The following is a 27,928-nucleotide window of genomic DNA, read 5'->3' as shown; positions in this document are numbered from 1 at the left end:
GATAGGCAGGATCCAAAGGGTGGCACTGCCACAGACGATGGAGAAGCATAAGATGATGCCAAGTAAAGAAGAAGAGGGATCCGTCGACATATTAGATTGCTGGTGTTCGCCGAGAGGAGCGGGCACTCAACAACACTTGGGGAAGAGAGCGCCCGAGCCCCCATGAGCGTACCGGCCCTGAGTCTAATATCATGATAGATTAAGATGTGATGAGAAAGATTGATTAAGCTTCATTGACGTGAACTATATTTATGTATTTATTATTATTATTATCTTTTTTTCATCTTTTATTTAACTATAAAATGATGAGTTTATCGAAAGAAAAGGCCTTTTGGACGCAGACATGCAGAAATCTTTTGTAAGTTAATGTGTTGAATAGATCGATGAGGGCAATCGTTCCGCTAATAGCAAAAGGGATGGATGGATGAAAGATCATCATCGAGAGATTTAGGGGGGAAAAAACTATTCATGCAAGTGATGAGTGTTGAGAGAGAAAGATTCAGGTTCTTATGCTTCTTTTTTTTTTTTTTGTGCTTTCTTAATGTGATATTTAGGATATAGCTAACATGAATGTTCTTTTATTGTAACTAAGCCAATGCATGTATAGATCTTTTATAATAAAAGACATACATCCTGACCTTCAAAGTTTTGTTGGATAGGATGTTCATGAATACAGTTGCAATGGGAGATGTTACTTGGAATCGTTCCCAAGGTTTGACTACTAATGAGCATATTAAGGTCACACCCCTTGATAGTGTGACGATGGTTCGAAGTTTTGTTGGTTATTCGACATACATTTATAAGGAACCTTGCATGACCTCAAATCATACCAAAAGTGTATGGTTAATGGAGTTGCTATATGAACATGCAAATGGGAATATGTTTAGAAACTTATTGAATATGGTCTTAAAAGGATCTAGGAGTTTTGAGGATGCCCAAATGCTTGCTATGTTTCTTCGTATCTTAGGACATTAAATAATAATAAGTTAGTGTAAGAGAAGCCATAAGCACGTGCTTTGGTATGATTTTACAAAAATATATGACATGGAAAAAGATTTGATCCAATCATCTAATACGTTCCACCGATGATAACAAATGATCTAAGACATTGTGGTCAAGCCAAGACCTACCATGGTGGATTAACACTTAGTTATGGTAGATCAATACTCCCTCTACGATAGTCAAGCTAAGGCCTAGAGCCCCAATCCGATGCCCTCTCTTAGGAGCAGTAGAAGGAGAGCCCACCCCTTTCCTCCTGAAGTAAAAAGGGAGGTAGCAATAAAGGGAACCTCCTAGAGTGGAAGGGGAAGGCAAAAATAAATGGAAGGTAAAAATTTATAAAGGAAATGAACACCGGAGTGGAAGGGGGGAGACTGAAGAAAAAATAAAGAAGAAAGATAGGACCTACTAAAGCAAATCCTCGCGATTGAGACCATATTCACCATGACAAACCTCTTATCCCGCTATGACGATCAAGGCAAAATCCACTACAGTAGACCTCTACTCTTACTATGACGGTCAAGGTAAGATCTATCGTGGCAGATCCCTACTCTCGCTATGGTGGTCGAGGCAAAATTCGTCATGACGGATCCCTACTCCTGCTACGATGGTCGAGACACGATTTACCATGACAGACCCTAGACCCATCACAACGATCATCGACAAAAACCCGCTACAACGGATGAACCCGATATTAACACTCGGGAGAAACCATCATGAGAATCACGAAGCTACTACCAGGCAACCCTCGTAGCTCAACACACTCAAATGGGGCAGGACCATGTAAACGACATGCCTCGAAACCCCTATTGAAGCCCCGAAGCACACCTTTTGAAGGGGACAAATGATAGGAAAAATAATACAATTGCTAACTCGCCTCACCACATGACCTAAGGAAGGCACCTACGTAGAGCTACGGGAGGCCTACATACACATATTGAATCCCAACGATATGGTACAGCTTCCCTAACCTTACCCTCCAGACAAATGGTGTAGGATGTCATCCCTTGCCTATCCTGGACAGGCTAAGAACCATAGCAAAGCATATCATCACAAGCATCCTTCCCTGACACCATCCTTCCTTCAGAAGACACATTCATCAATTACCGCTATCAATAATCCTTTGATAAGGTAAAGGACACCATAACCATCGTTTCCCTCACGCTATTGACTGCTCAGATATAAGACACAAGACCTCAAGCCAAACAAATGCAAACGGGCTCTATCTTAGCTCTTTTGAGCTCTACTAAATCTCATTCACTTACTTTAATGACTTAAGCATCAAAGGAGTCGAATCGGGACATCTCCCGTTGTTGACCACTTGTGTAAGGCCCAAGTGCATTTAAGGAGCATCTCAGAGTGATGTTAAGCGCTTCTAGACAAGACCAGGGCGCCCCTCGGGACAATCCCGAACTCCCTCCAACAGACAAGCCGTACCTCGAGAGGATTATGAGTCAATCGTCGTAAGCCAACGGTGCTTCAGGAGTCCACTTACCACCTCATCTACCCACTTGGACCACCTCACCTACCCCTATGCGAGTCAGACCATGTTAACTCTTTGATCAACGGTATTAAAGCAACAATAATACTTAATAAATACTTCTATTGCATTGGTTCATGTGTATAGAAAATTCCAACTCAAAATATATTAGCAATGTATAATTTATATATGTTTGGGCTGGTTGGGACGACATTGTTCACGATACTCGCATTTTACATGAAGCCTTCGGATGACACGATTTACATTTTCCTCGTCCTCATCCAAGTTCGTTACTAATAGTTTAGGATGATAATGTTGAATGTATTTTATGTATTTATTATATTATATTATTCCTACAGGTAAATATTATTTGGTAGATGCTGGATATCCTAATCCAATGGGTTATTTAGGGCCATACAAAGAAGTCAGTTTTCAAGAAGCGTTCAATCATGCTCATCTTTAGCTATATTCAAAAATTGAGCAAGCCTTCCGTGCATTAAAAAAGAAATAAAAAAATATTGAAGAATATGCCAAGCTATCCATTAAAAAAAAAAAGCAAGTGCAAATTATGATTGTGACGATGACTTTAGACAACTACGTAAGAAATACCATTAATGATACTCGTTTCGTTATTGTAATTGATGATTCTAATGATGTAAATGAAGGCAGTACAAAATCTAATAGAAATATATCACATGATATGAATAATTTGCATGATCAAATAGTTGCCAACTTAATTAGTAATTTATTTTAATATAATGATATGATTTATTGCATTTATATGATTACGATTTTTATTTGTTATTTATTTAGGTCATACAAATTTTTTTGTGAGATTATGTGTATATGTATGTATGTATGTATGTATGTATGTATGTATATATAATTTTATTTATTACTTATTAATTTAAATAAAATATTTATATTTATTTTAAAATAATATTAAAAAATTAGATTGATAAATTTGTCATATAATAAATATTTAATGAACTTTTGAAATATAATTTTATCAAACATCACTTAAGCAATACATATTTAAAATATATTTTTTATCTATTATTTATTAAACACTCAAAATATTTTACAACTACGCATTCATTTTAATCCTATTCTCGAAATACATATTTAAAATATAAATATATTCGCAAGCGACGGACTTAGTTACTAAGAGTAGCATCCTACAAATCTCCTCTAGGCTGAAGCGAACTCCACAATAGCCCGTACACCACCACTCCCACAAGCCATATTCCAGCACGAGCAGGATGGATATCGAATCAGGCGTCGCCGCTGCAGAGTGCCACCGGGACCTCGGGCTCCTCGGTGAGCTGGTACACGTATTGATGCTGGCTATCGTCGCCGGCGACCTCATGCTACTGGTCAACGTTCCGTCATCCAACAATCCCCACCGCATCGTTTGGGTGAGCTTCTTGACGAGTGTGGGGCTGTCGATCGTCGTGAAGTCTGGCAACGCCGCGAAGAAGGCGTTGCTGATCCCCCGTGCAGTCCTCGTCACTGCAGCTACCTTCCATGTCATCGCCGCACTCCCGGTTGCCTCCTTCTAAATCATCTCTACCTCCCATCTGGAAGAACCACGGAGATGTCTGGCCATTCTGAGCCGCAAAAAGTCGTACAACGCAGTCGTCGTGCCCTCCTGTAATTACAGTGTCTTATGTCTATTTCTCGTGCTGGTCCTCTCTCTGGAATTGGAAGGATGTGATTTGAACGTTCTACATGTGAGTATGACGTACAACATTTGGTTGCGGTTTTGTCAGGCTGCAAATATAATGGTCATTTGGTTAAGCACCCGTTAATGGACATCTGCTCCACATTTTCCGACTTGTAAACGCGATGAGCCTTTCCTCCGAATCGAACGTAGTCATGTATTATCCTTATGACAGTAACGTTACCGCTGCCTGGATGCATTGTTTTACTGGTTTTATCTGATCCCAATCCTTTGATTTCTCTGGTGGATGTGCAGCCACGTTTTAGTGGATGAACGGGACCTCTGTGACCCTAATCCTAATCTTTTGCGGATTCCTCAAAAACCTCTCTTGCATACGACCGGCGCTCCTCGTTTTGCTTTCACCACGCCCATATCGTTCCATTTCATTGCTGTTGCCATCCATCCTTCGATGCTCGCCCCTCCAAACAAAACGTGACCTTCTCAACGACGAACTGTTATATTTGCGTACAAACGAAAACAGAAGATGCCTTAATTTGCCGTCAGAAGTTGATCTTTGTTTGTATGTGTTTATTTTAGTAAAAACTGAAAGGAGAAATAATTCTTATATACACTACTATTCTTTATCTACATTTAGTTTCCTTTTCGTTATTAGAACATCATAGAGATCGAAGCAAAGATGAAGAAGAAGATGGTGGATGGCGGCCCCTGTGGAGGCTGTTGGGAGACAGCAGCCAACGCGGTGGCCGTGGCGACGGCGCTACTGATGATCGCCGTGGCGTTGGATTGCTTCGTGACCAGGCTGTGCCTGGGCGTGGGTGGCTCCCTTCACGTCATCCCCCTCACGCACGACGCCGCCACGAAGAAGCCTGTTGTGGTGCTTGCCTTCCCTTGTGTGGTTCTCGCCGTCGCGTGCTTCGTCAAGGCGCAAGGTTTCACGCCGAGAGCTCGAGATACCAGTAACGGCGGCCACGGGAACGGAAAGGTTGACGTCTGCTTTGGCTGAGAGTTGGCGGAAGGCAGCGAACGTCGTGTGGGCTGCCGCGTAGTCGAGTGCTGGCGCAGGATTCAGCCGAGGCTTTGTTAGAGAGGCTTTGAAGACAAAAATCTTGCACTAGTTTCGTTCCTGATTTATTAGGAGATGAGAACTGCGGAATTACATTTATTTCAAAGGGATATTTATGATTCCAAAATGACGAAGGCTTCATTATGGTGTGATGCATGTAATCATCCGAAGCACATCACATATATTGAATCGTTCTCCCACCACCCCAAGTATAGAAAGAGAGAGGGATTTTGATCGACCAGGCCGGTGGACAATCTTGCCGGCCCATTATTTGTACGACGTGGCTACATCTGTTGTGACAGCATCAAATTATTTGGTGTTCGATACATTCCATTTAATTTTAACATAATTAAGGTCATTTATTTTTTCTAAAATCGTGTTTTAATCAAATATTGTATATGAAAAGTTTACAAAAAAATTAAAAAAAATCACAAATACCATTTTAAAGCGACAAAAAGGGACATAGTACATTATTTGTGCATATATGTATATTATGAACACTGTATCGAACAGGCTTATATCGGATTCCTCATCCTCCGAATGCCATCGATCAATGGATCCTTCCAAAGCGGTCTGTTGGGGTCAACGGAGTGGCTTGCGGGCCACAGAGAACTTAGCACAGGCTTATTGGTGGGCTTCATCACTGCACTTGTCCTGCGGTTGCTTCTGTTTTCTTTGCTCACCGCTACTTCCGTGTGATATACGCAGCCGAAAGCGACGACGCCAACTTGTCCGTCGTCGGTTTCCACAATAAAGTTTTGCCACCCGCCCTCTTCGTTTTAGGCTATAAATTGCAAGAATCACAGAGCTCCGGTGCCATTGTCACCATCGACAAACCAAACCGAGGGCCTTGCCTTTTCGTTTCCTCGTCTATCGTCTCTTTCTCTCTCTCTCTCCAACTACAACACGGAACTGAATTGAGGGTGGAGAAGCGCCTGTGCTTCCCCTCTCTCTCTCTCTCTCCAATTCCAACACGCAAATGAATAGTTTATAGGGTTATTTACAAGAAGGACAAAGAAATATTGAACACGATTCCTACGATTGATATGCGCTGCTTCTTATGCCATGGGATTACTTGGGCGCCAAGATAATTAGATCGAGTTCCGTTGGTCCTCATCACTAGATCAACGTTCACACACAGCGGCACCGTTACTAAAGCCACCGAGGCAGGTGCGCATCCTCTGCACAGCGTTCTGCCATCACCGTCCTCTTCATCTGCTCCCTCCACTTCCGGCCTCGACTCGTATCTCGTCCGAGTGTTCCAGATGGCCGGCACGCGAAGGGGGGGGGGGGGGGGGGGGCGGCAAGGCCACGGGGTAAACGAACACGGTAGCCCACACCTCCGCCTACGACTATTCCTCTCTCACATCCCCCTTGTACGTCCTCCCGCTTCCTGATCTTTTGTCTCCCAGAAGCCATCACGCATCGGCCTCTCCCCAAAGCCCTCTCGCCCAAATCCCCTTCCCGTTTGTGTCCGTGCGATGAGATTCATCGACGGATCCGTCCGCCGGGAGCAACCGATGGCCGGCACGCCAAGGGGGGCAAGGCCACGGGGTAAACGAATACGGTAGCCCACACCTCCGCCGACGACCATTCCTCTCTCACAGCCCCCGTGTCCGTTCTCCCTCTTCGTGATCTTTTGTCTCCCAGAAGCCATCTCGCATCGGCCTCCTCAAAGCCCTCTCGCCCGTATCCCCTTCCCGTTTGTGTCCGTGCGATGAGATTCATGATCGGATCAAGCGATGGCCGGCACCGTCCGCCAGGCCGTGATGTTGACGCACGTCCATCACGCCTCTCGATCGCTGATCCGCCGCCGGGAGCAACATCGCCGAGGCGGTGAAGTTGACGCACGCCCATCACGCGGATCACCGGGAATCGGGTTTGTCAGGTCAGATCTAACGACAAAGCAGAATATTCAAACCGATTGCTTCGTCAATAAGGCATCCAATTCCGACGCCGAAAGTCACGCTAACGTGATGGCGCACCATCGATTGCGATATTTTTTTGGTTAGGTGTGTTTCCCCTTCAGTCTGTCTATCTCATTAAAGTATGCATAGTTTTATGTCCTTTCGCTCTGTTCTCCTGCCATCGACGAAGTATTTGAAATAAACCCTTTTTTACTCAAAATTATTTTTTTTCTTCCTAATCCCTGAAATCATGCGTTCCAAGTAATTAATTACATCCATATGTTTCTCGTTTGAGCGTCCAAAATTATGATAGTGTTTACTTTTTCAATTTATGGTAGTTGAGATTATTTTTTTGTTAGGTAACGATAATGAAGTTTATTATTTTTCTTAATTTTGATGATGCCTTGTATTTTTAATGTAGGAAACGGGTCAGTCTGCCCGACAAATGGCATCGGATGCCCCGTCAATTCGTGAAGGGGTAGTTTTGAATTTTAGTGCCTCAATAATGCAGCCCTGACACGACACGTGAGGCTGACAACTTTTGCGTAGCTGCAACGCAACTTCGGCAATAAAATTGATACCATTATCGTTGAGCGACTTTGTCAAGGCTGCCAGAGTGTTATATAGCGGAATACCGAAACATTGCGAGGATCGGGTGATGCGGTGTTAGCTGACGTCACGCGTTTCGCTAGTGTTATGGCAGCCTGATGCGCTTTGTCGACGATGGATAGAGCAAACGACTCGCAGTGGCTTCCGGCGCTCGGCTTGGCGTTCCTGACATACAACTCGGCCGCGGCGGTGTACCGCTCCGTCGACGACCCATGGGCGGTCGGGTTTGTGGTCGTCGCCTACGTTGACCTGCTCCTCCTGTTCTGGTGCCTTCGCAAGTTCGAAAGGTCTACCGAGAGCAACCGGGGTGGGTTGAAGGCCGCCGTGTGGTTCCTTGCCACGCTGCTCACGGGCATGTTCGCCCACAAGGTCGCCGCCATCATGCCCTGGCCCGTCGCTGCGATCGTGTACTGCATGGCGGCCGCAACCGCCGGTGGTGGGTTTTGGGCCTTCTTTATCTACCGTGAGCCAGTTGATCTGTCCGCCGACGGCAAACCGTCCTCGAATTACCGTGTGCCAGTTGATCTGTCCGCCGACGCCAAACCATCCTCGAATTAGTGTGTTATACGCACTATGTATCTCTTCTATGTATACTTAATAGCTTGCTATTATCGAAGTTTCCCAGCTACTTATATGAGCTTCACCATTACCCAAACAAAAATCTCTCTCCACCAAGTTTCGCACCCAAATATCTGCTACGTGGAAGCACATCCTCCGAACTAAAGCACTGCTTTTTAAAGGTTATTAATAAATAATAATTAAGCTTTATGCGTCGGCTTTCGGTTGGTGATTAGCCACATCGTTTCCTCCCTCTCCCTCTCCCTCTCCCTCTCCCTCTCATTATAATTCAAAAATAATTTAGAAGGTGCAAAGACTAAGAATCGGAAGAAAAAAAATGGAAAATAAAGAATGAAAGAAAAAACATCATCTTCTCCGCGACTTCGAACTACTCCTACAAGTCTTCAGCAAGAAATGGTGATTCGCAAGCTAACTGAACCAAATATCTTAAATTTAATTAATGGGTATATTAACCTAATTTAAATGGATAATATGGGAATAACAAACTCTCATACGATTTTCTGAATAAGCTTCTATTTTTGTGCTTTTTTTGGAAAAATATTTATTATTTTTTTAGTTTTTCGATGATATCTTTTATAATCTCATAAATATTTCTTGTCATCATAACGGAGGATCAGGTCGAACACTCTTCTCTTGCCTTATCCCTTTGCCTCTCTGTCTTTTTCGCACTCGCACCTTCGAGAAAGGTATTTATAAAATAATAAAAGAAAAGGGAGCATCAACTAAAATAAAGAAAATAAAAGTCACCATCAATTAAAACAAAGAAAACGAAAGTCGTCATTCAATCCGAACAAATTCGCTCCCGAAAAAGTCTATCATCAATTAAAATAAAAAAAAGTTATCCTTCAAGCCCGAAAAAGCCATCATCAATTAAAATAAAGAAAACGAAAGTCATCATTTAAGCCGAACAAATTCGTTTTCGAACCGTACATTTTGATTATGAATTATTTAATTTCATATTAGTTAAGGAGTATAGGAATCAAGAGTTCAGTCAAATCTCTCTACCCATAAAAATACTTTTTGAAACTTAATTTTGTCGGCCATAACTTAACTTTGATTACGTTATATCGAATAACTTTAGTTATTAAGTATAATAAAAATGACAAAAAATGAATATTAGTATTATCGGGTATGATTTTAATATGTTCTGAGAGAGGACGAGACTAAAGGCAGACGTGTCCGACCAAGTCATGGGTTCTTGCGCGTCAAACAAGCTAACGGACGGCCAAACTCCCACAGGCGCACGTCAGAACGGACCCTTAAAGAATTGTGACACGAAAGACTTGAAGGAATGAGGAGGCTCTCTTTATTAGTTCATGTAGCCTACGATTGTAGCTTGTCGTTTGGCTTTGCAGAGGAGAGACCGAGATTCCCAGCAGCTTAGCGCAACCCCCCTCGACACACCATCGTCCACCGCCAACACGGACCACGATGCCGACGCCCGGTTATCCACCCTGGGACTTGCCGTCCTGACATACAGCTCCGTCACGGCCGTGTACCGCTCGAGGGACGACCCCTCGGCCGTGGCCTTCGTGGTCATCGCCTACGCCGACCTCCTGCTCCTGCTGCGCTGCGTTCGGTGCTTGGAGGGAGGCACCGCGGCGGACCGGCCACGGCTGAAGGCCGCAGTATGGTGTCTCGCCACGCTCCTCACCCTGTTGTTCTCCTACAAGGTGGCGGCCATCATGCCGCGGCCCGTGGCGGTCATGGTGTGGAGCATGGCGGCCGCGGTCTGCCTCGGCGGCTTCTGGGCCTTGTTCCTCTGCCAGGAGCCGGCCTCACAAATCAACGCAAAATAATAGCATACGTTCCGTGTGATTGCTTCCTCCCATGGATGCTGTGTACCACATATGTTGCATCAAATAAACACTCTCTTTTTCTCAGGCATAATCGGCCTTTTCTTTTCTTTGTTTCGGTTGCCTGAACAACTGACGCCGATGATATGAATCACGGCGAAGTATTCGTCAGGAGAAGTAAGGGGTCCAAATAGGCTTAAGAGATTGAAGACAAACAAAGATGCTTGGCATCTAATTAACCTTCTCTTGAGCCTCTCAAATTTCATAGTAAAAAAGATTTATTTATATAAAATATTCATATGAGATGAAAGAATGAGAGATTCAGAGGATAGTTTCATTAAATTTAATATTAAAATATGATGATAAATCAGTAAAGTCTTAATCAATTAAGCGGACAGCTGTGTTACTAATACCCTAAAATTGCTACATTATAATATATTCATCGTCGTCGTGGAGACTAATGTGATAGAGACCAGCGATCGCGCCTCGTTAATGTCACCCACAATTTAATACCCCGTCACGGCGGTCGACATGACTCCGTCGGCACAAACCACGAAAATAAAGATAATTAATTACTCCTTGGAAATACCGAGTCATATTGTAAACACGTCAACTGTTATTGGGACGAACCCCATCCGTATTTATACGCTTCGAGGTGCGATATGATGTCATGATAGTGACGCCCCACTTGTAGATGAAAAGGAGCTGATGACTTTGACTTCCACGTGAAACGCTGCCTACTATTCACTGGTTTTTGATATGACTCGATGGTGAATTGGCTATTAGTTGGTGCGTCCGAATCCAGTAGAAGTTGTGACATTGACCGCCGGATTGACTACAACAACAAGTTGGGCGATATTTGTGTTCCTTTTTAGCTCGAAATAATATTCTTATTTATTATAATCTCTAAAATATTTTTCGAACAATATAGCTAACGCAACACTTGTCAGAAGAATGAGTCAATCTTCTAATTCATTAATTATAGTATTTTTACATACTCATACCTTTTGACTTTTCTTTAGAAATATAATATCTTTTGTACTTCGTGAGCTGAGAATAATATTTGTACTTCGTGAAGGAGAATTCGATACGGCAGGGTGACCTATTGACAACGTCGTGGAAGAATCGACACCAACACTCCACCTGATTTGGTCTAATGGGCTGTTCCGACCCACAAATGATGCCGAACATGCACCGATGCGGCCCAACCCATCAAACCCATTACACGCTCGACCACTTGGAAGATTTCCGTGTACTTAAGATACGTTGTTTAATCCGAGTGACATTTATATGACCATATGATTATAAATATACCTATGCACTTTTCCCAGAGAATTAAAAGAAATATAAAAGGGAAAAGTAAATAATAATAATAATATCAAGACAATTGGGATGGAAAGGAGGTCAGCGTGCAGCTCAACTCCGACCACAAACGTGGGGGAGCGGAGGACACCGAGTGTTCCGCACGTGAACTGTGTGGCGCTTGTGTCTTGACCCAGATACGAAACACAAGAAATGGGCCCTCTGCACCATTGATTCCAACCGTGGGGCTCACCAGCCACCGACCAATAGGCGGCATCGGTCGACGAAACACTCCGGTCTCCTCGGTTTCTTGGCCGTTCATCTCGAGTGGACGATGTGGATTCCAAGTTGGTCCGCTCCGAACTGCACACGTGTACAGTTGTTGCCCAGTCACCATCCGATAATTACCATAACGGTTGCGGCGAACCGGTCCAACCTGAACCCGCCGCGGTTCGTTTTCGGTTCGGCCTAGCTCACCTGTCTCGGCCGTGTCGCCAGCCAGGAAATCTCATCTTCCTATTTGGCAACACGGCCGGGACCCACGGGTTCCGCAACAACAACCAATCGGACAACACTTGCGATTCGTGTTTTTGCGGAACTTCCAGAGTCAGCTCCAACCCGATATCCACCTCATGGGGCCCATTAATCGTTCCAATAAGCACGAGGGTAGGTTTGGGGTTGTTAATCCTCCACCACTTCTCGTATTCTCTCTTGTATCCGCGTCATCAACTCCCGGCGGAACGCGGCCGGCGCAATTATTACGGATAACGTCGCTGTCACCACATGGAAACAGCCACTCGCCACGTCTGTACTCATCCACTCATCCTTCCTTCCTTGCTTTTTTATACGTTAATCACACACACACATATATATATATATATATATATATATATATATATATATATATATATATACCAAATCACAAACTCGACTCGATATTACAGAAAACCCACACACACACAAATCTGCGTGTTCTCCTCCTCTCGTCTCTCCTCTTCGCCGATCGCTTCTATTTGCTTTCTTTTCTTTTTAGTTTTTTGGCCTTTCCGTCCACTAATTTTTTCAAGCAACGTATTAACATAAAAATTTATCCCACCATTTCCCAAAGATTTTTTTTCCCCTCCCCGTCTCACCTTTGTCTATAGCGAATAATGATCACAAACCCTTCTCTCATCTGATCTCTTATTTGAAGCGGCAATTCGGTACTCCTCCGTTTTGGTAGTATGTTATGAGGTGAAAGAAGCGATCTCCGCCGCGGCGGCGCGTATGGTGGCGCTGACGATTCCGTCGATCGGGCGTCGGGCCGAGAACACATCGCCACCATCGGCGGTGGCGGAGGTCATGGCGGGATGCTCACGCCGCCTCATCGACCAGTCGCTCACCGCCCGTTACTCCGATTGGATCGCGGAGGCCCTCGACGAGATCCAGGGCTGCTTCCTGATCACGGACCCGGGTGTCGCAGGCCACCCCATCGTCTTCGCCAGCCACGGGTTCCTCGCCATGTCCGGATACTCCCGTGAGGAGGTCCTCGGCCGGAACGGCCGGATGTTCCAGGGCCCTGCCACTAACCGGCGGTCGGTGTTGGAGATCCGCGAGGCGATACGGGAGGAGCGGACGCTCCAGATCAGCTTGCTTAATTACCGGAAGGACGGAACGCCGCATTGGATACTATTCCATCTTTTCCCGGTGTTTGGGGTGGACGACGGGAGGGTGGCGCACTTTGTGGCGGTCCAGGTGCCGATCCCGAGGCGATCTAGGTCGTTGTCGGAGGCTAGATGTGGAGGAGCTAGAGGGAGGTTGTTTGGGGCGTGCCGGAACGAGGTGCGCTCCGACTGCGATTTAGGGTGTAATCTTGCTGCGGATTTGTTTGTGGATGTCGACAATAGAGGTGAATTCTGATTCCTTTTTCATGATAATAATTAAGAATTAGTTTAATTCCTCTCAAATTAATCTATTTTAGTTGAATTTTTGTTCCGTCACCGACCAATTGAAGATTCATCGCTTGACATTGTTGTGCTTCACTTACTGCATTTTTTGCTTGTTCTTATGTTATCGAATCTCAAATGACAGTGTTGGAGGCCTGAGTGGTCTGACGGGCAAATCTTATCAGAAACCAGATTGGTATAATGTTGTGCCAATTGCTCCCTGCAGGATTGGAGGCTGAAGAATCACGTGAAGCGAGCGAGCAAGAGAAAGAGAGGGCCTCAGATGCTGCCAACAGCATCCTGTCAGCTCTGACTCAGTATAGCAAGCTTACAGGCAGAGTGGTCAGCAGCCAGAGAAGCAGATTGGCTGGCATCTCCCCACTCAGTTCATCCCTTATTTTATCTCTTGGTAGAATCAAACAGAGCTTTGTACTGTGAGTTGTTACACATTCCTGCTGATATTGTTTTAGCTTAGCAATCTGGCGGAGCTTGGGGATTTACTTGTTGCTATGCTAATAGGGAAATCAATTAATTTCTTGCAGGACTGATCCCCAGTTACCTGACATGCCCATTGTTTACGCCAGCGATGAATTCCTAAGTTTGACAGGTGCTGTAAACCTACATTCTTTTATGATAGTTACATTTTATTGACGAATGCTGGATGATAATTATTACAATTTAAATGCAGTGTTTTAATCCAACATCCTTTTGAGAATTCAGAGTTCTCCTATAGTCCCATGTGTTTGCCAATATCGTATCACTGGTTTCAATGACTTTTCCTCTTACTTTATCTTGTGCAATTTTCCACCTTTGATTGAAGTAGATTTCCTACCTAGTAAGTGTCAAGTGCAATGACCGGGCTACTAAGTATCTGCCTCTTTCCCTGAGGATCAACTTACCTGTAATTGAGGTAGATAAACAAAATTTGATTTGAAGTAAAGTTAAATGTTGAAGTGGATCCTGTGGTATGACTTGGAGCTTTTGGAGAACCTTGTGCATTAAAAATCAAAGCATGATAAGCATGCCTGAGAATGAAATGCAATTAACTAGCTTGTCTTGTTAGGTTACTCCTTAAAGATGGTTGGCATGTCTTTGACATGCTGTTTGACCAACAAATTTTCAGACCACAACCTCATGGCCTTTGGAAGGTTTGTCAAAAGATCATATTGCATCCATTCAGTAGCTACTTCCATATCTGCCAGCAATCATATGTCAACTTATGCACTTAAACTGTGTTTTTGCTGCTTGGTTAGATTCTTGTGCAGCAGAATAGGAATATAAGACGCATAGCTGTCACTAGTAATTATCCCATGTTGCATTAACAGCTAGTCAACTTAATTGCTTAGTGCCATCTTTTGTCTGGTTCCGTGGTCAGTCTATGTGCTTCTGTATGCGATTTTTTCTCAGTATGATAAAACCCAACATTTTACCCGAATGGTAGATTGGGCACATCTTTTAAACAATTGCCTTTATCTTATAGGTTACTCAAGACATGAGATATTGGGACACAACTATGAGTTCTTGAATGGACCTGATACAGAAGTTGAGGTGTTACATCAGGTAGATACTAGTGACCATCATCTTATGGATCTTATTAAACTTGAGCCTCCCGCGTGTATCCACAATGCACATCCTAACACTTCTTATTTGTTGTTATAGATAAGGCAAAGCATTCAGGTCGAGTGTGCTTGTACAGTACGTCTCCTGAACTACAGGTGCCTTTTGACAACTTGATGGATGAATGCTACAGGATTTATAATTTCATTTTACGCATAGATAGCAACACTGTGATGCCACTTTTTCAGGAAAGACGGAAGCTTGTTTTGGAATCTACTTCACGTGTCACCTGTGCGGAATGCATCTGGCAAGGTATGCAATTAATAATCAAGCATCCTCTTTGTTTGATTTTTATTTTTCTAGTATTCTACTGTGAACTTTACCCTTTGGAATTCTTGCATGCTTGCATCTGGGAGGAGATGTAGAACTTATTAACTAGTGCATCACCCCTTCCTCATTCTCGTCACTGAAACTAAACTGTAGAGTAATATTCTTTTAACTTGGGTTTATTCTGAGTCTGTTGTTCCTGTCTTATGCGACGTTGCCACCTCACTCATGAAGAGTCACTTCCCTCCACCTGTACACACCGTGCCAATAACCATAAGGCTAATAACCATGTTGGTGAATTACTTGGCTTTACTTGATTATAGTTTGGTCTCTCTTACCATATAAGAGGCAAGAAAAGAATTAAGATCTACATTAAAACGTTATAGTTCCGCATTTGCAGGTAGCATTTTATGTTAATGTTCAGATCGATGAGAACACAAAGAGTGATGGCCTTGGTTTGAGCCCACATATGAGACAGCTTGGTGTTGTGGGTGCAGTGAAGGTTGCAGTGAGGAGTTTGTCATTGTGCGCAGGCCCTTCAAGGCCATCTTCGTAGGATTATTAGTTTCCATTTCACAGGCATAATATGTTTTGCTAGATCTAATTCTCTTTAGTTTACACTCAGTGGTTCTGTTCCTGTCCATATGAAATTACTGTTTCAATGAAAAAAAGTTCATTAGCAGTGCTGCGCTGCACATTAGAAAGTAAAAAGCTCGGCAAGTTACGAGTTGTGCTCATATGTTGTGGTCTATCATTGATTTTTCTGATCATCTGTGAAGCATCTCTTTGGAGGTATCAGCTCCAGGAAACTCTCTTCATGCATGCTATTACTCTTTGTACTTCATAACTCTAACGTCTTCAATATGGATGATTGATGTTGCATAATCCCATGCCAATCAGTCTAAAGATGCAGCCACTTTCCAGGGTTTAGGAGGTCAACCGTACCCGTATCTCCTCGACAAACACAGATTGTTGATAGAGGGTTGTCAACACATTGTTTTGGTGCAGAGTAACACAGTCGTGTTGGGCCAAATGTTCTAATCACTGTGGATCAATCTATTTATGAGACTCGTATGATGTAATCGATAGACTGATTTGAAACATGTTAAACACATTGAATCTGATCATTTGTCAATTTAGATTAGTCGTACCAATCCCAAATTTAAAGCCGACAAGTTGGTAGCTAATGGGATGAATCGCATCGACCCAAACTCCTAGAGAGCCAATCCAAAGCTGAAACACCCCTTCTTTTCTAATTTTCCTTTCCTTCTTAGAAAATATCTAAAGGAGGCACTAAATTATTTCCACCAAGCCATCAATCAAGAGACGTCAAGTGTGGATTGGGAGAATGACACACAAATATCATCCAAGTCTGCGGCCAGAAGAGATGGAAGATCGTATTAGCAATCAGCGGGCCCACCGAACCAGAATTGAGGCTGTCCTGCTTTGGGTGACGGAATAAATTAAATACAATAAATACACAATTTATATATCCTTACGTATAAATTTAATGTATATTTGTTATTTTGACTCATTTTTATTATTAATATTCTTTTAAAATTCTTTATGATGGTAAGATTATTAAGATTACTTTATATTATATATATATATATATATTTATTTATTTATTTATTTATTTCAAGCTAGATAGTTTTATTCATAAGATAGTTATGATATTAATCATGTTTTATGAATCCGAGTGTTAAATAATTATATATATATATATATAATTTATACTATCGAAATAAGAATATTGAGATAAATACGTTGAGTTATAAAAAATATATAAAAATATTTTTATTTATAAATAATTAGAAATCATTTTAATACAAAATAAGATGAGAAAAAATATTTAAAAAGATAAAATAATTAATATTAATGGTATGAAAAAAATATTTAAGTATCTTAAATTTAATTAAATATATAATTTTTACATATGTTAATGATATTAAAATATTTATTTAGTTAAATATAAATAGTTAAGATTTATGATTTTATTGTTGTTGTTATTGTATAGTGTTATTCATAGTTGATTTAGGTGTTTTAATATCATGTATTACGATTTATAAACCTAAATACGCTATTTCTAATTTGTATAAGGATCGATATAAATAAATAACAATAAAGCCACGCCAAACACGACCGCGTATTTCTAAAGCCTTTTTTTTTCTCCGAAATCTCCGGAAAAATAATACTTTCCTCGCCCGACTCCGCCGCCTCTCGCTCTCTCCGATGGCGCTCTCCGCCGGAATCCCTGGCCAGCTCCTATGCCACCTGCGCTGCACAGAGTCCCGCAACACCGCCGCCCTTCGTTCCTCCGTCAGGTTACCCCGCGATCTCAATCGCAGGAATCTAACTCGCATTCGTTTGTCGGCTACTTCAGGTATTGGTTGTCTTTGATTCTACAAATTGAATAGTTCTTTTGTCAGTTGATCTGTTATTCTCTGTTCCTTTCCCCTTATGAATCATCTGATCGCATGGAAAAACTTTCCCTTTTTGATGTTTGTCCAGTAATTTACGGTTGTAACCACAAATCTTAGCTTGATTATCTCTCTGTTGATCTGGAAGAAAAAGTTTGTATTGTCTTTTTGATCTGAAGCCGGAAAATTTTAGGGTTTTCTAGACCTTTGGTTCTGAGGTCGATGGAATTTTTAAAGGTTTGAGATAACTCTCCAATTGTTATCTCGACTTTCGGAAAACACTTATTTGACAGTCTGTTACCCTCCAATTGGGGTTTCCACTAATTCGAAGAACAGAAGGGAAGAGATTACTACTAAACCATCTCTGAATTAATTGCATAAAAAAAATGGTCTGATGGCCTGACGAACATTTTTATACATAGGAATTATAGGAGGTAAACTAATCTCATAAGCCAATGAAATGCTACTAAAATAGGAATAAGATCTCTCAAAATATGAACCCTGATAGTAAAATTGGTCACTGAACATGTATCATCCTGGATTTGATCTTATGCTAATCTGCATAAGATCTACTAACCATAATGTTGCTTTTCTTGGAGTAGTCATTTGGATCATTTATAAATGAGAAACTTGGCTCTCTTTAACTCCATTTCATAATGTAATAGGGTGTTGCTTGTTTTCGAGGAGCCATTTGGATCATGTATATATGAAAACTCCGTTCTCTTTAACTCTGTTTCTTTATGTAATGTTTTCTGCACAATATCCTTCTTTGAGCTACTCTGTATGCATTTACTGAGTTAGGCAAAGGCAAACTTGGGAATAACAATATTGGGTTCAAGGGGACTCATTTTTCAGATTGAACATGAAGAGTCAGGCTGCATGAATTCCAAAGAATAAGATTCTGCACTGCCGTATGTTTATGATGCATGTTGTCCTTCTCCCTTTTTCTCTTTTTGGTGTTTTATGATGCAAATTTCCTAATATTCATCCTCCGCTTGAAAGATTGTTTACTGATGCACCCAGGGGTTTCTTCCAATAACATGAATGCCATAAAGAAATTTCCTGACTACAACTCTTACTAGTTTCAACATTTGCTTTAAAGAGACACAACAAGCAGATAACCTTGCTGTCTCCATGAAATCTTTCGTTCCAGTTCTCTTATTAATTAGTTTTAGAGCCACAATCAGATGTAACAATCTTGTTCTATGTTCTAACAAACAAAAGAAAACATATCTCCAATCTAAACATCATATGATTTTTGCTACAACACTTGCATCCACATTCATATGGACCTTTATGTTTGATTTAATTGGAACAATATGAATGACTTGGTTTATATTTCCTCATTAATGAATTTGTCAACTTAGAAGAAAAGACATGCAAACTCCATGTTTGGTTGTCCATATTTTATGAATGAAATATTGTCAACTCAGCTTTACTGGACCACTATTGCAACATCGGACATGTCATTATGATGCAACCATCTGACAGTTATATACTAAACCTTAATCTATCTTCTATCTTAATTATAATTCACTGCATAAATGGCTATTTTGTAAGATATTTTCTACATATCAAAATTTCTTTGTTGATGACATTCTCAGTTCAAATGTCCAGAATATGTTTTGGATTTTATTTCTGCCATTTTCTTTTATTGGGTTTTGGATTCCTAATTTTTTAGTCATATTGAACAATGTTTTCTTTTATTTGTTGTGCTAAGAATCACCTTCTTATCGTTGCACTTAAATGATACAGCAGCTCCATCATCTGGTAGCTTTGCCCCTGCAATTTCATTAACTGAAAAAGCAATAAACCATCTGAGTAAAATGAGATCTGAACGTAATGAAGATCTGTGCTTGAGAATTGGAGTGAAGCAAGGTGGATGCTCTGGCATGTCATACACTATGGAGTTTGAAAACCGTGCCAACACACGACCTGATGACTCAGTGATAGAATACAATGGTTTTGTGATTGGTATGTTTCTTCCTTTCTCCTTCCCTTAGGATCTTAATCAGCACTGATTAAACTGTTGAGAGAAACCCAATAAACAACCAGATAGATCCATCGTCGCATAAATCTATTTCATGCATAAATATGATTTTAACTTTCTTCTTTTCTTAGGAATTTATTTGGAGTATTATTAGAATAACCTGAATTCTGAGTAGGTCATTCATTAGGTTTTTTTTTTTTAATTTCGTTTTATCTGGACATATATGGAACTGAAAACTGAAAATTTTTACATTCAGCAAGTAAGATTCTTTTAGTTTATGCAAACTAGTGGACCTCAAATCCTTATGACACTCTCTCAGCAAAGTCTATAAATTCATACCAAAGCTGCATTTAGTTCTTAATATGATCAAGCAATATTCTAGCAATATTAACGGAGGAGAAAAGGCTTTTTAGTGGGGTTGTAACTGATGATTTCTTTGCGCTGTTGGAGATGGATCTTATGGGAAAGTTAAAAAATCGAAAAATCTTTTAATGATAATGAGTAATCTTAGCATATTTGTATCTTTCAATAGTAGTACAAATTATAAGAATCAGAATTAATGTGTTGTTGTGTCAAATAAAATGGCCAATCACATATTAAATAATCTAATTTCTACTTTCGGTTTTGAGTTTGCAGTTTGTGATCCCAAGAGCCTACTCTTTGTGTACGGCATGCAGCTCGACTTCAGTGATGCACTCATAGGTGGAGGCTTCTCATTTAAGAACCCGAATGCAACACAAACTTGTGGCTGTGGCAAATCCTTTGCCGCTGAAATGTAAGATCACATGACCGACTCCCCACAGCATGCAGTTGCTCTGATAAAAGCATCTATAAACTTGACATAGGAGCACGACTTTTACTAATCCTCTCTATATCTCTCGTCTTTCTGCTTTGACTTTTCTCCTCAAGATAATTCGCTGTGAGTTGACATTTATCGGTTCAGATTCAAGACATGCTGTGGCTTAAAAAGAATCGATTTACAAGTCAAAAAAAAAAAAACTCTAATTATGAGGCAAAAGGATTACATGAAATATGTTGTATACTCAAAAGGCTTAGCCTGGAAGATGTTTCAACTTTCTATCTTGCATTTTCTTTTTGTTGGAAGAACAAATAATATATTGAGATGCTAACACTATGAAAGAAGTCAAAATAGTTATGAGGGGAAGATTATAAAAGTTCATAATTTATATGCGGTACAGAAATTATAATCTTAATATTTATCAAACGTTGATATCATCTCTACGCCCGCAATAGAGTCGATCCAAGAAATGCATCCTTGATGTCATGAAGTTCCCTTATGACATCCTCCATTTGCATTCGCTCTTTTGGTGATCCTTTGGAACACGACACGCCAACTCTGAGCACCGAAGCAATGCACTCTACTACTGCTCTCATGCTTGATTCATTTGCCGATGGATTTGAACGGCATGCTTCTTCTTCTCCCCCTCCCAGTAACAAGTTTGGGTCTATGATCTCGACAACATGTTTTGGAAGTGCCCTCTCAACGTAGCGATGAAGATTCAGACCTTCCTTGAACCCATCATCAGTAGGTCGCTTTGCAGTAAACATCTCCAGCAGGAGCATTCCGTAACTGTACACATCACCTTGCACTGAAACCTTGTGTCCCATCCCATACTCTGTGACATGCACATCGTTCATCAATCTCCAGTGGTAAATTATCCAAAGGAAAAGCTAAGAAACACACCTGGAGCAGCGTAGCCGATGGACCCTTTCAACGTGATCGAGTTCGTCGATCTCTGGGATGACTTGCCCACGAACCTCGCCAATCCGAAGTCACCCACATGTGCCACCATGTCATCGTCCAAAAGCACGTTGCTCGGTTTGAGATCACAATGCACAATCGGGGGGGTCGGAACATGGTGATGAAGATAATCCAACGCAGAAGCCACATCAATGGATATGTTCAATCTCTGCCCGAGGCTTAGCATTCTCGACGAACCCCGTTCGTCTCTTTCTGGAGGATGAAGCCACTCGTCCAGACTTCCACTGGGTAAGAACTCAAACACTAGAGCTTTGAAGTCATTCCCTCCGAAATCAACACCTGAGCACGATGTCAGTATCTTGACGAGATTCCGATGCCTGACGTTTCTCAGAGCTTCGCATTCGGCCATGAAGCTTCTCACAGCCCCTGTTTGCTGCAGGTTGAGTACCTTCACCGCCACTTCCTTGTGGTCTTCCCAATCCATGATTCCTCTGTAGACAGATCCGAAGCTTCCCTTGCCAATCAGATTAGCAGGCGAAAATTCATTTGTCGCTCTGAGCAGCTCAGCAAAAGAGACCCTCCTGTGCTGCTCTTCGATGCGTGAGGTAACAGAAGAAAGCCTGCTTGGCTTGCGTAATCGATAACAAGCAACCGACACGGAGATCAGAAAGGTGACGCACAAGATTCCTCCGACAACAGAGACGATGGCAATTAGCTTAGCAGAAGAAGATTTTTCCTCGGAAGGGCATGATGGCAATCTAAGTTCTGGAATACCCCCGCAAAGTTTACTGTTCCCCACCACCGAGAATGCACTTGCATTTGCAAAAATCCCATCTTTTGGCACTTCACCGTCCAAATTGTTGTAGGAGAGATTGAGATACGTCATGTTAAAGCTCCCAAGGAAATCTGGTATATGCCCCGATAAATCATTGCTTGAAATGTCCAGCACTCGAAGCCCCTTCAACTGGCTAAACGACGAAGGAATGGGTCCCTGGAAATAGTTCCCTCCAATGCAAAGGATTTCCAGGACCTGGCATCCAGCAATTCCGCTGGGCAATCTACCGGATAATCTATTATCGGACGCATCGATACTTTGGGTGTTTCTCAAACTCCCAATCTCCGAAGGCAGGACTCCTGTTAATAAATTGCGCGAAATATTGAGTTTGGTGAGATTGGGGATGTCAAAGATCTGTACGGGCACCGTACCATTTAACCTGTTGGAATCAAGATTCAAGATATTTAATGGGCACTTTCCAAGGCTCGGAGGTATGGATCCATGCAGGTCATTGGTGGCAAGAACAAGAATGTTTAATCTAGTAAGGTTCCCGAGGGTTGCAGGGATTTCTCCCACCAAATGGTTTCCTCCCAAGTTTACTCTTCCTAAACCCGAAGGCCTTCCCAGCGTTGCAGGAATAGCACCGCCGAGAAGGTTGTACCACATCGTGATTTTGGTCAAGCTAATAAGATTCCCAATCTCTTCAGCGATGCTTCCTGCTATCTGGTTGCCTCCGATGTCTAGCTCTTCCAGAGATCTAGACAAATTGGCTATGGATTTTGGCAGCATGCCACTTAGATCATTTTTCGATATATCTAGGATTCTAAGGTGGGTGCAGTTGGCCAAGGAGTCCAAGAAACTCCACTCGGCAGCATTCCTTGCTTGTAGCCCATTGCTACCCAGAATCAATGCATCTAAACTATGCAAGGAGCCCAAACTCTTGGGAATGGTGCCAACCAGGCGGTTGCCACCCAAAACACATACGGTCAGATTCACTAGGTTCCCAATCTCGGATGGGATAGTGCCAGTGAGTTGGTTGTAATGAAGAAAGAGTGTGGTCAAGCTAACAAGATTGCCTATGTCGGATGGGATGGCTCCTGTGAGCTTATTACTCCACAGCACAAGCTGACGAAGAGAGGTGAGGTTCCATATTGCGGCAGGGATGGCTCCTACAAGAGTACTGTTTGACAGATCAAGATGGGCAAGAGAGGAGAGGTTCCCTACCGCAGCAGGAATAGCGCCGGTGAGTTGGTTGCCGCCTAGATAAAGTCCTGTTAAGCTTGCAAGATTCCCGATCTCAGGAGGAATGCCTCCTTCGAGGAGATTGTTCCACATGACGAGTTCCCGGAGCTTTGGAAGGGAGCCTAGATCGGTGGGGATGTCTCCTCGCAGCATGTTCTGATCCAAACCGATGACTTGGAGTTCCGAACAGTTGCTGAGATTGCGTGGGATTGTGCCATTCATGTTGTTATGACTCAGGCTGAAGATTTGAAGTCTCGAACAGTTCTGGAACAGAGAATTGGGAATCATCCCACCCAGTTGATTGTTGCTAAGATTGAGAGTCCGAAGGTGGGATAGAAAGCCGAGCCCCTGCGGGATGGAACCCTCAAGGCTGTTGCTACCGAGGCGGAGTCTCCTGAGGAAGGTGAGGTTAGCCAGGGACGGAGATAGTTTACCCTCCAACCGGAGGGACTCCAAATCGAGGCTCGTGACCCTCGGTTCACCTCCGTGGGTGCGGCACGTGACCCCTCGCCACCGGCAGAAATGGAGGGAGGCGTTGTCCCAGGAGGTCAACGCTCCGGATGGGTCGGAGAGGAGGGTCTTGAAGGAGCGGAGCGAGAGACGATCAGTGGTCGATTCAGCGGTGGGAGTTCCAAACTGGGAAGCTGATGAGCCAGCAGAAGAAGAGAGCATGAGAAGCAAAAGCATGAAGGAGGATGGCCAAAGAACCCATGCAGATCTGAAGCACTCATGTCGTGTTTGCTCCATGCAAAGGATTCTTCCAACTCCCGCACTCGGATACAATTTAGAAATCATCCACAGCAAATCTATATGTATACTAATTCAAAGTTAGCACACAAAAAACTCGAAGTTTACTTGTCAGGACAATTTTTTTTCTTGATGTAGTTTGTCGGGAAGAAAAAATTAGATTACAAGTCTTATTCAAAAGTCTTATTCAAAAGACTATTATGGGTTTTATTAAAGTTAGATCATCTTAATATTGAATTCTATAAAGGCGTCAGAGTGGACTTTAAAAGATTATCTTTTTTTTTGTTCTTTTTCAAGGACATCGCTGTGGGACAGTTAAGGCCATACATATGTAGTTTAGATTAAAGATTTTAGAACTATTACATTATGTAATGTCATATACAAATTACTCACCAAAGTTATTGCAAATCAAATCAAGTAACATATCAATAATCTCATTATTCAGGAATAATTTAACATTATTAAAGATAAAAATATTCATGATAATATTTTCATTGCTTTCGAAATAGTGCACTCTATACATTCTCCTAAAAGCTTGATCTCGAAAAAAATTTTGACTTCATTTCTTGAGAAGTTATCAGTCACATTCTTGGATCTATGAACTATTTTCATAAATTCATTCATTCGATTTATGCTATAGAATAAAAGAAACAAATGACCAAAGTGATCGACGACAGTATTCTTGTAAGCAAATGACCAAGATGTGTAGGGGTGAATGAGATGAGGACCTTCAATGTTGTCTCCGATTTAATGTATAATTCTTAATAAAATGTTATTCTTAACAAAGTCAAATAATACAATTTGCCAGAGTCCCAATGAAACATTTGATTCTACCCGGGGCATTCTTAAAGTGTTAGATAAGATTTTAAGAACTCTCAGGTAAAATTTGACTTTTATTTAAAGTTAGAGTGGTTCATTTATGGCTCTTGATCAACTTACAGGAACGAGATTCGTTCTTAAGATCATGGTATACAGTACTGAATGGTACCATCCGATATAGGTGGTACGTATCGGTTCGAAGGTATATCGGTACGCGGACCGTCCGGTATCGGACGGAACGTGCTACAGTGCTATAGTATTACATTATAGCAACGCTAAAATGCTACAATAAAAAAGAAAATATATAAAATCGTTCGATACGTCCTAGTGTACCGCTCGGTACACCGGTTTCGTATCGAGCCATGAAGCATCGATACGATACGATATTGCATACCTTACTTAAGACCGTAATAAATGCTCCTATGTGGTTGAGGAGAGAACCATGTCAAGCTTCGAAATCTATTATGATTGGAGCGTTAGGTTTATGGGAAGGCATCAAAATTATAGCTAGGTTTTTGGATCAAATCATATTTTCTTAGACTTTTAAATTTTACCAAGAGATTATCTCCCATTCCATTCCAGATATTTGAGATTTATATTTTATAATTTTTTTGATAATGGTAAAATAGTAAATTTAACTCACTTTTCGATCTCTTAAAAGTATAGGCCACTCGTTAGCCAGATGACTTGATTGGATAAGGTCAATTATGGAGCTATTGACCAGTTTATTTGACTTTCCACAATGATAGGTGAAGCTTCATTTTCATGAAATGTAGTCTGCAATGCAATGGGAGTTGAACAAAACATTATTATTATATTATGTTAGGCTCATACTGGTGTTGTCAATAAACTATAATTTAGTTGTCAAACTAGGCTGCCGGTGAATCGACAACACATACAACAATGGTGGCCTTCTTCTACAGAGTTGTGACGTTGACCATAGGTCACTAAAATTGACTTCGATCATCAAGACAAAATCTATTAAAGATTTGAAAATAAAAAAAAAGACTTAATTTTCTAATCTGAATTGTCTGATAAATGCAAAATAGTAGATGATCTCATCGGCACTCCGTCCAAATCTGTCACAGTAGAGGCAGTCCCAGAAACGCATCCCTGATGTCGTGCAATTCCCTTACGACCGCTTCCATATGCATTCGCTGTTTAGGTGCTTCCTTGGAACATAAAACGCCGACTGTAAGCACCGAAGCAACGCATTCTACCGCTCTCGTGCTTAATCCATTTGCCATTGGATTTGCGTGACGTGCTTCCCCATCTCCCCCTTGCAATGACAAGTAGGGATCGATGATGTCAACTACGCGTTTGGAAAGTGCCACCTCAACGTATCGACCAAGGTTCAGACCTTCCTTGAAGCCATCGTCCGTAGGTCGCTTCCCGGTGAACATCTCTAGCAGGAGTGTTCCGTAACTGTACACGTCCCCTTCCGTAGAGACCTTATTGCCCATCCCATACTCTGCAATGCATGCAGAACGAATCACAACTTACTTCATTCATGCCAACTTCTTCTCTGATAGTGAGCAAATCTAAGAGCATATAGATCAACAAAATGAGAAGCATCATTGAAATCTAAACACACCTGGAGCAGCATAACCGACCGACCCTCTCAACGTCACCGAGTTGGTCGATGACTTGCCGGCAACTTTGTTCAGGAGCCTCGCTAATCCAAAGTCACCCAAACGGGCAACCATGTCATGATCCAGAAGAACATTGCTCGGTTTAACATCACAGTGAACAATCGGGGTGCGGCCATGGTGATGAAGGTAGCCCAACGCGGAAGCCACATCGATCGATATGTTCAGTCGTTGCATAAGGCTTAGCCTTCTCGATGAACCCTGTTCGTCTCTTTCGGGAGGATGAAGCCACTCGTCCAGGCTTCCATTCGGTAAGAACTCAAACACTAGAGCTTTGAAGTCGTTCCCTCCGAAATCAACACCCGAGCATGATGTTAGTGCCTTGACGAGATTCCGATGCCTGGTGTTTCTCAAAGCTTCACATTCAGCTACGAAGCTTCTTGAAGCTCCTCTTTGCTGCAGGTTGAGTACCTTCACCGCCACATCCTTGTGGTCTTCCCAATCCACGACGCCTCTGTACACAGATCCGAAGCTTCCCGTGCCAATAAGGTTAGCAGGCGAAAACCCATCGGTTGCTTTGGTTAGCTCAGCAAAAGTGACCTTCCGGTGTTGATCTTTGCTGCGAGCGGCGACGGAGTCGTGTGTCCTCGACTTGCATGGCCAGTAACGAGCAGCAAAACAGGAAATCAGAAAGATGACACAACAGATTCCTCCGGCAACAGAGATGATCGCAATCAACTTCACAGACGAAGTCTTCTTCCTTGAGGAGCATGAGGGCAATCCAAGTTGGGGAACACCCCCACAAAGATTGATGTTTCCCGACACTGAGAAAGCACTCACGTTTCCGAAAATCCCATCCGTTGGCACTTCACCGTCCAGATTGTTGTAGGAGAGATTAAGGTAAGTCATGCTCCGAGAGCTCCCGACAAAATCTGGTATACGTCCCCATAAATCGTTGCTTGAAATGTCCAGCACTCGAAGCCCTTTTAACTGCCCAAATGACGATGGAATGTGCCCATGGAAAAAGTTCCCTTGCATGTGAAGGTACTGCAGGACTTCACATCGAGCAATGGTGCCTGGAATTTCACCCGACAATCTATTGCTGGAGACATCCACAATTTGGATGTTCCTCAGGTTCCCAATTTCCGGCGGCAGTGATCCTGTCAATGAATTGTGTGAAATATCGAAGAGTTTGGTGAGACTGAGGATGTAAAAGATCTCTTTTGGCACCCCACCGCTTAACTTGTTGAATGCCAAGTTCAAGGTATCCAATGGGCACTTTCCAAGACTCGGAGGTATGGATCCACGCAGTTCATTGGAGGACAGAAGAAGAGAGGTCAATTGACTGAGGTTTCCGAGGGTGGCAGGGATTCCTCCCGCCAAGTAATTCTCGCT

General features: G+C 42.3%; 5 protein-coding genes and 1 long non-coding RNA gene across 8 annotated transcripts; 4 read left to right on the top strand and 2 right to left on the bottom strand.

Annotated features, from left to right (window-relative positions):
- Nucleotides 1–3,589: 3,589 nt before the first annotated feature.
- LOC135673187 (uncharacterized) lies at nucleotides 3,590–5,584 on the top strand. The gene is made up of 2 exons (XR_010513254.1): nucleotides 3,590–4,722; nucleotides 4,816–5,584. It is a non-coding gene; the product is annotated as an uncharacterized LOC135673187 (long non-coding RNA).
- A 966-nt stretch (nucleotides 5,585–6,550) lies between these two features.
- On the top strand, nucleotides 6,551–8,379 carry LOC135673186 (uncharacterized). The gene is made up of 2 exons (XM_065181983.1): nucleotides 6,551–7,238; nucleotides 7,555–8,379. Exon 2 carries the CDS (start codon nucleotides 7,857–7,859, stop codon nucleotides 8,298–8,300), a length of 444 nt encoding a protein of 147 aa, XP_065038055.1. The 5' UTR covers nucleotides 6,551–7,238; nucleotides 7,555–7,856; the 3' UTR covers nucleotides 8,301–8,379.
- Nucleotides 8,380–12,346: 3,967 nt separating this feature from the next.
- Nucleotides 12,347–16,372, top strand: LOC135673184 (protein TWIN LOV 1-like). Of its 3 annotated transcripts, none has more exons than XM_065181981.1 (7): nucleotides 12,347–13,307; nucleotides 13,571–13,778; nucleotides 13,887–13,951; nucleotides 14,825–14,904; nucleotides 15,004–15,059; nucleotides 15,150–15,213; nucleotides 16,153–16,372. In XM_065181981.1, exons 1-7 carry the CDS (start codon nucleotides 12,686–12,688, stop codon nucleotides 16,267–16,269), a joined length of 1,212 nt encoding a protein of 403 aa, XP_065038053.1. In that variant the 5' UTR covers nucleotides 12,347–12,685; the 3' UTR covers nucleotides 16,270–16,372. The 3 variants fall into 3 exon arrangements, with proteins under 3 accessions (XP_065038053.1, XP_065038052.1, XP_065038054.1); XM_065181980.1 differs by lacking the exon at nucleotides 16,153–16,372 and adding an exon at nucleotides 15,629–15,965 and having other exon boundaries at nucleotides 12,348–13,307; XM_065181982.1 differs by lacking the exon at nucleotides 16,153–16,372 and adding an exon at nucleotides 15,615–15,852 and having other exon boundaries at nucleotides 12,348–13,307.
- A 1,003-nt stretch (nucleotides 16,373–17,375) lies between these two features.
- Nucleotides 17,376–20,572, top strand: LOC135673183 (iron-sulfur assembly protein IscA, chloroplastic-like). Its single transcript, XM_065181979.1, has 3 exons — nucleotides 17,376–17,611; nucleotides 19,404–19,622; nucleotides 20,275–20,572. The coding sequence occupies exons 1-3, from the start codon at nucleotides 17,461–17,463 to the stop codon at nucleotides 20,415–20,417; spliced, it is 513 nt and encodes a 170-aa protein (XP_065038051.1). The 5' UTR covers nucleotides 17,376–17,460; the 3' UTR covers nucleotides 20,418–20,572.
- Nucleotides 20,274–24,245, bottom strand: LOC135673180 (probable LRR receptor-like serine/threonine-protein kinase At3g47570). The gene is made up of 2 exons (XM_065181976.1): nucleotides 21,344–24,245; nucleotides 20,274–21,275 (listed from the first exon to the last, which is right to left on the bottom strand). The coding sequence occupies exons 1-2, from the start codon at nucleotides 24,171–24,173 to the stop codon at nucleotides 20,878–20,880; spliced, it is 3,228 nt and encodes a 1,075-aa protein (XP_065038048.1). The 5' UTR covers nucleotides 24,174–24,245; the 3' UTR covers nucleotides 20,274–20,877.
- Nucleotides 24,246–25,786: 1,541 nt separating this feature from the next.
- LOC135673182 (receptor kinase-like protein Xa21) lies at nucleotides 25,787–27,928 on the bottom strand. Its single transcript, XM_065181978.1, has 2 exons — nucleotides 26,539–27,928; nucleotides 25,787–26,415 (listed from the first exon to the last, which is right to left on the bottom strand). The coding sequence occupies exons 1-2, from the start codon at nucleotides 27,569–27,571 to the stop codon at nucleotides 26,027–26,029; spliced, it is 1,422 nt and encodes a 473-aa protein (XP_065038050.1). The 5' UTR covers nucleotides 27,572–27,928; the 3' UTR covers nucleotides 25,787–26,026.

The sequence above is a fragment of the Musa acuminata genome, chromosome BXJ1-5, assembly GCF_036884655.1.
Source record: "Musa acuminata AAA Group cultivar baxijiao chromosome BXJ1-5, Cavendish_Baxijiao_AAA, whole genome shotgun sequence".
NCBI classification, from domain to species: domain Eukaryota; kingdom Viridiplantae; phylum Streptophyta; class Magnoliopsida; order Zingiberales; family Musaceae; genus Musa; species Musa acuminata.
The sequence above is the reverse complement of the archived record's forward strand: the minus strand, read 5'-3'. Positions and strand labels throughout refer to the sequence as shown.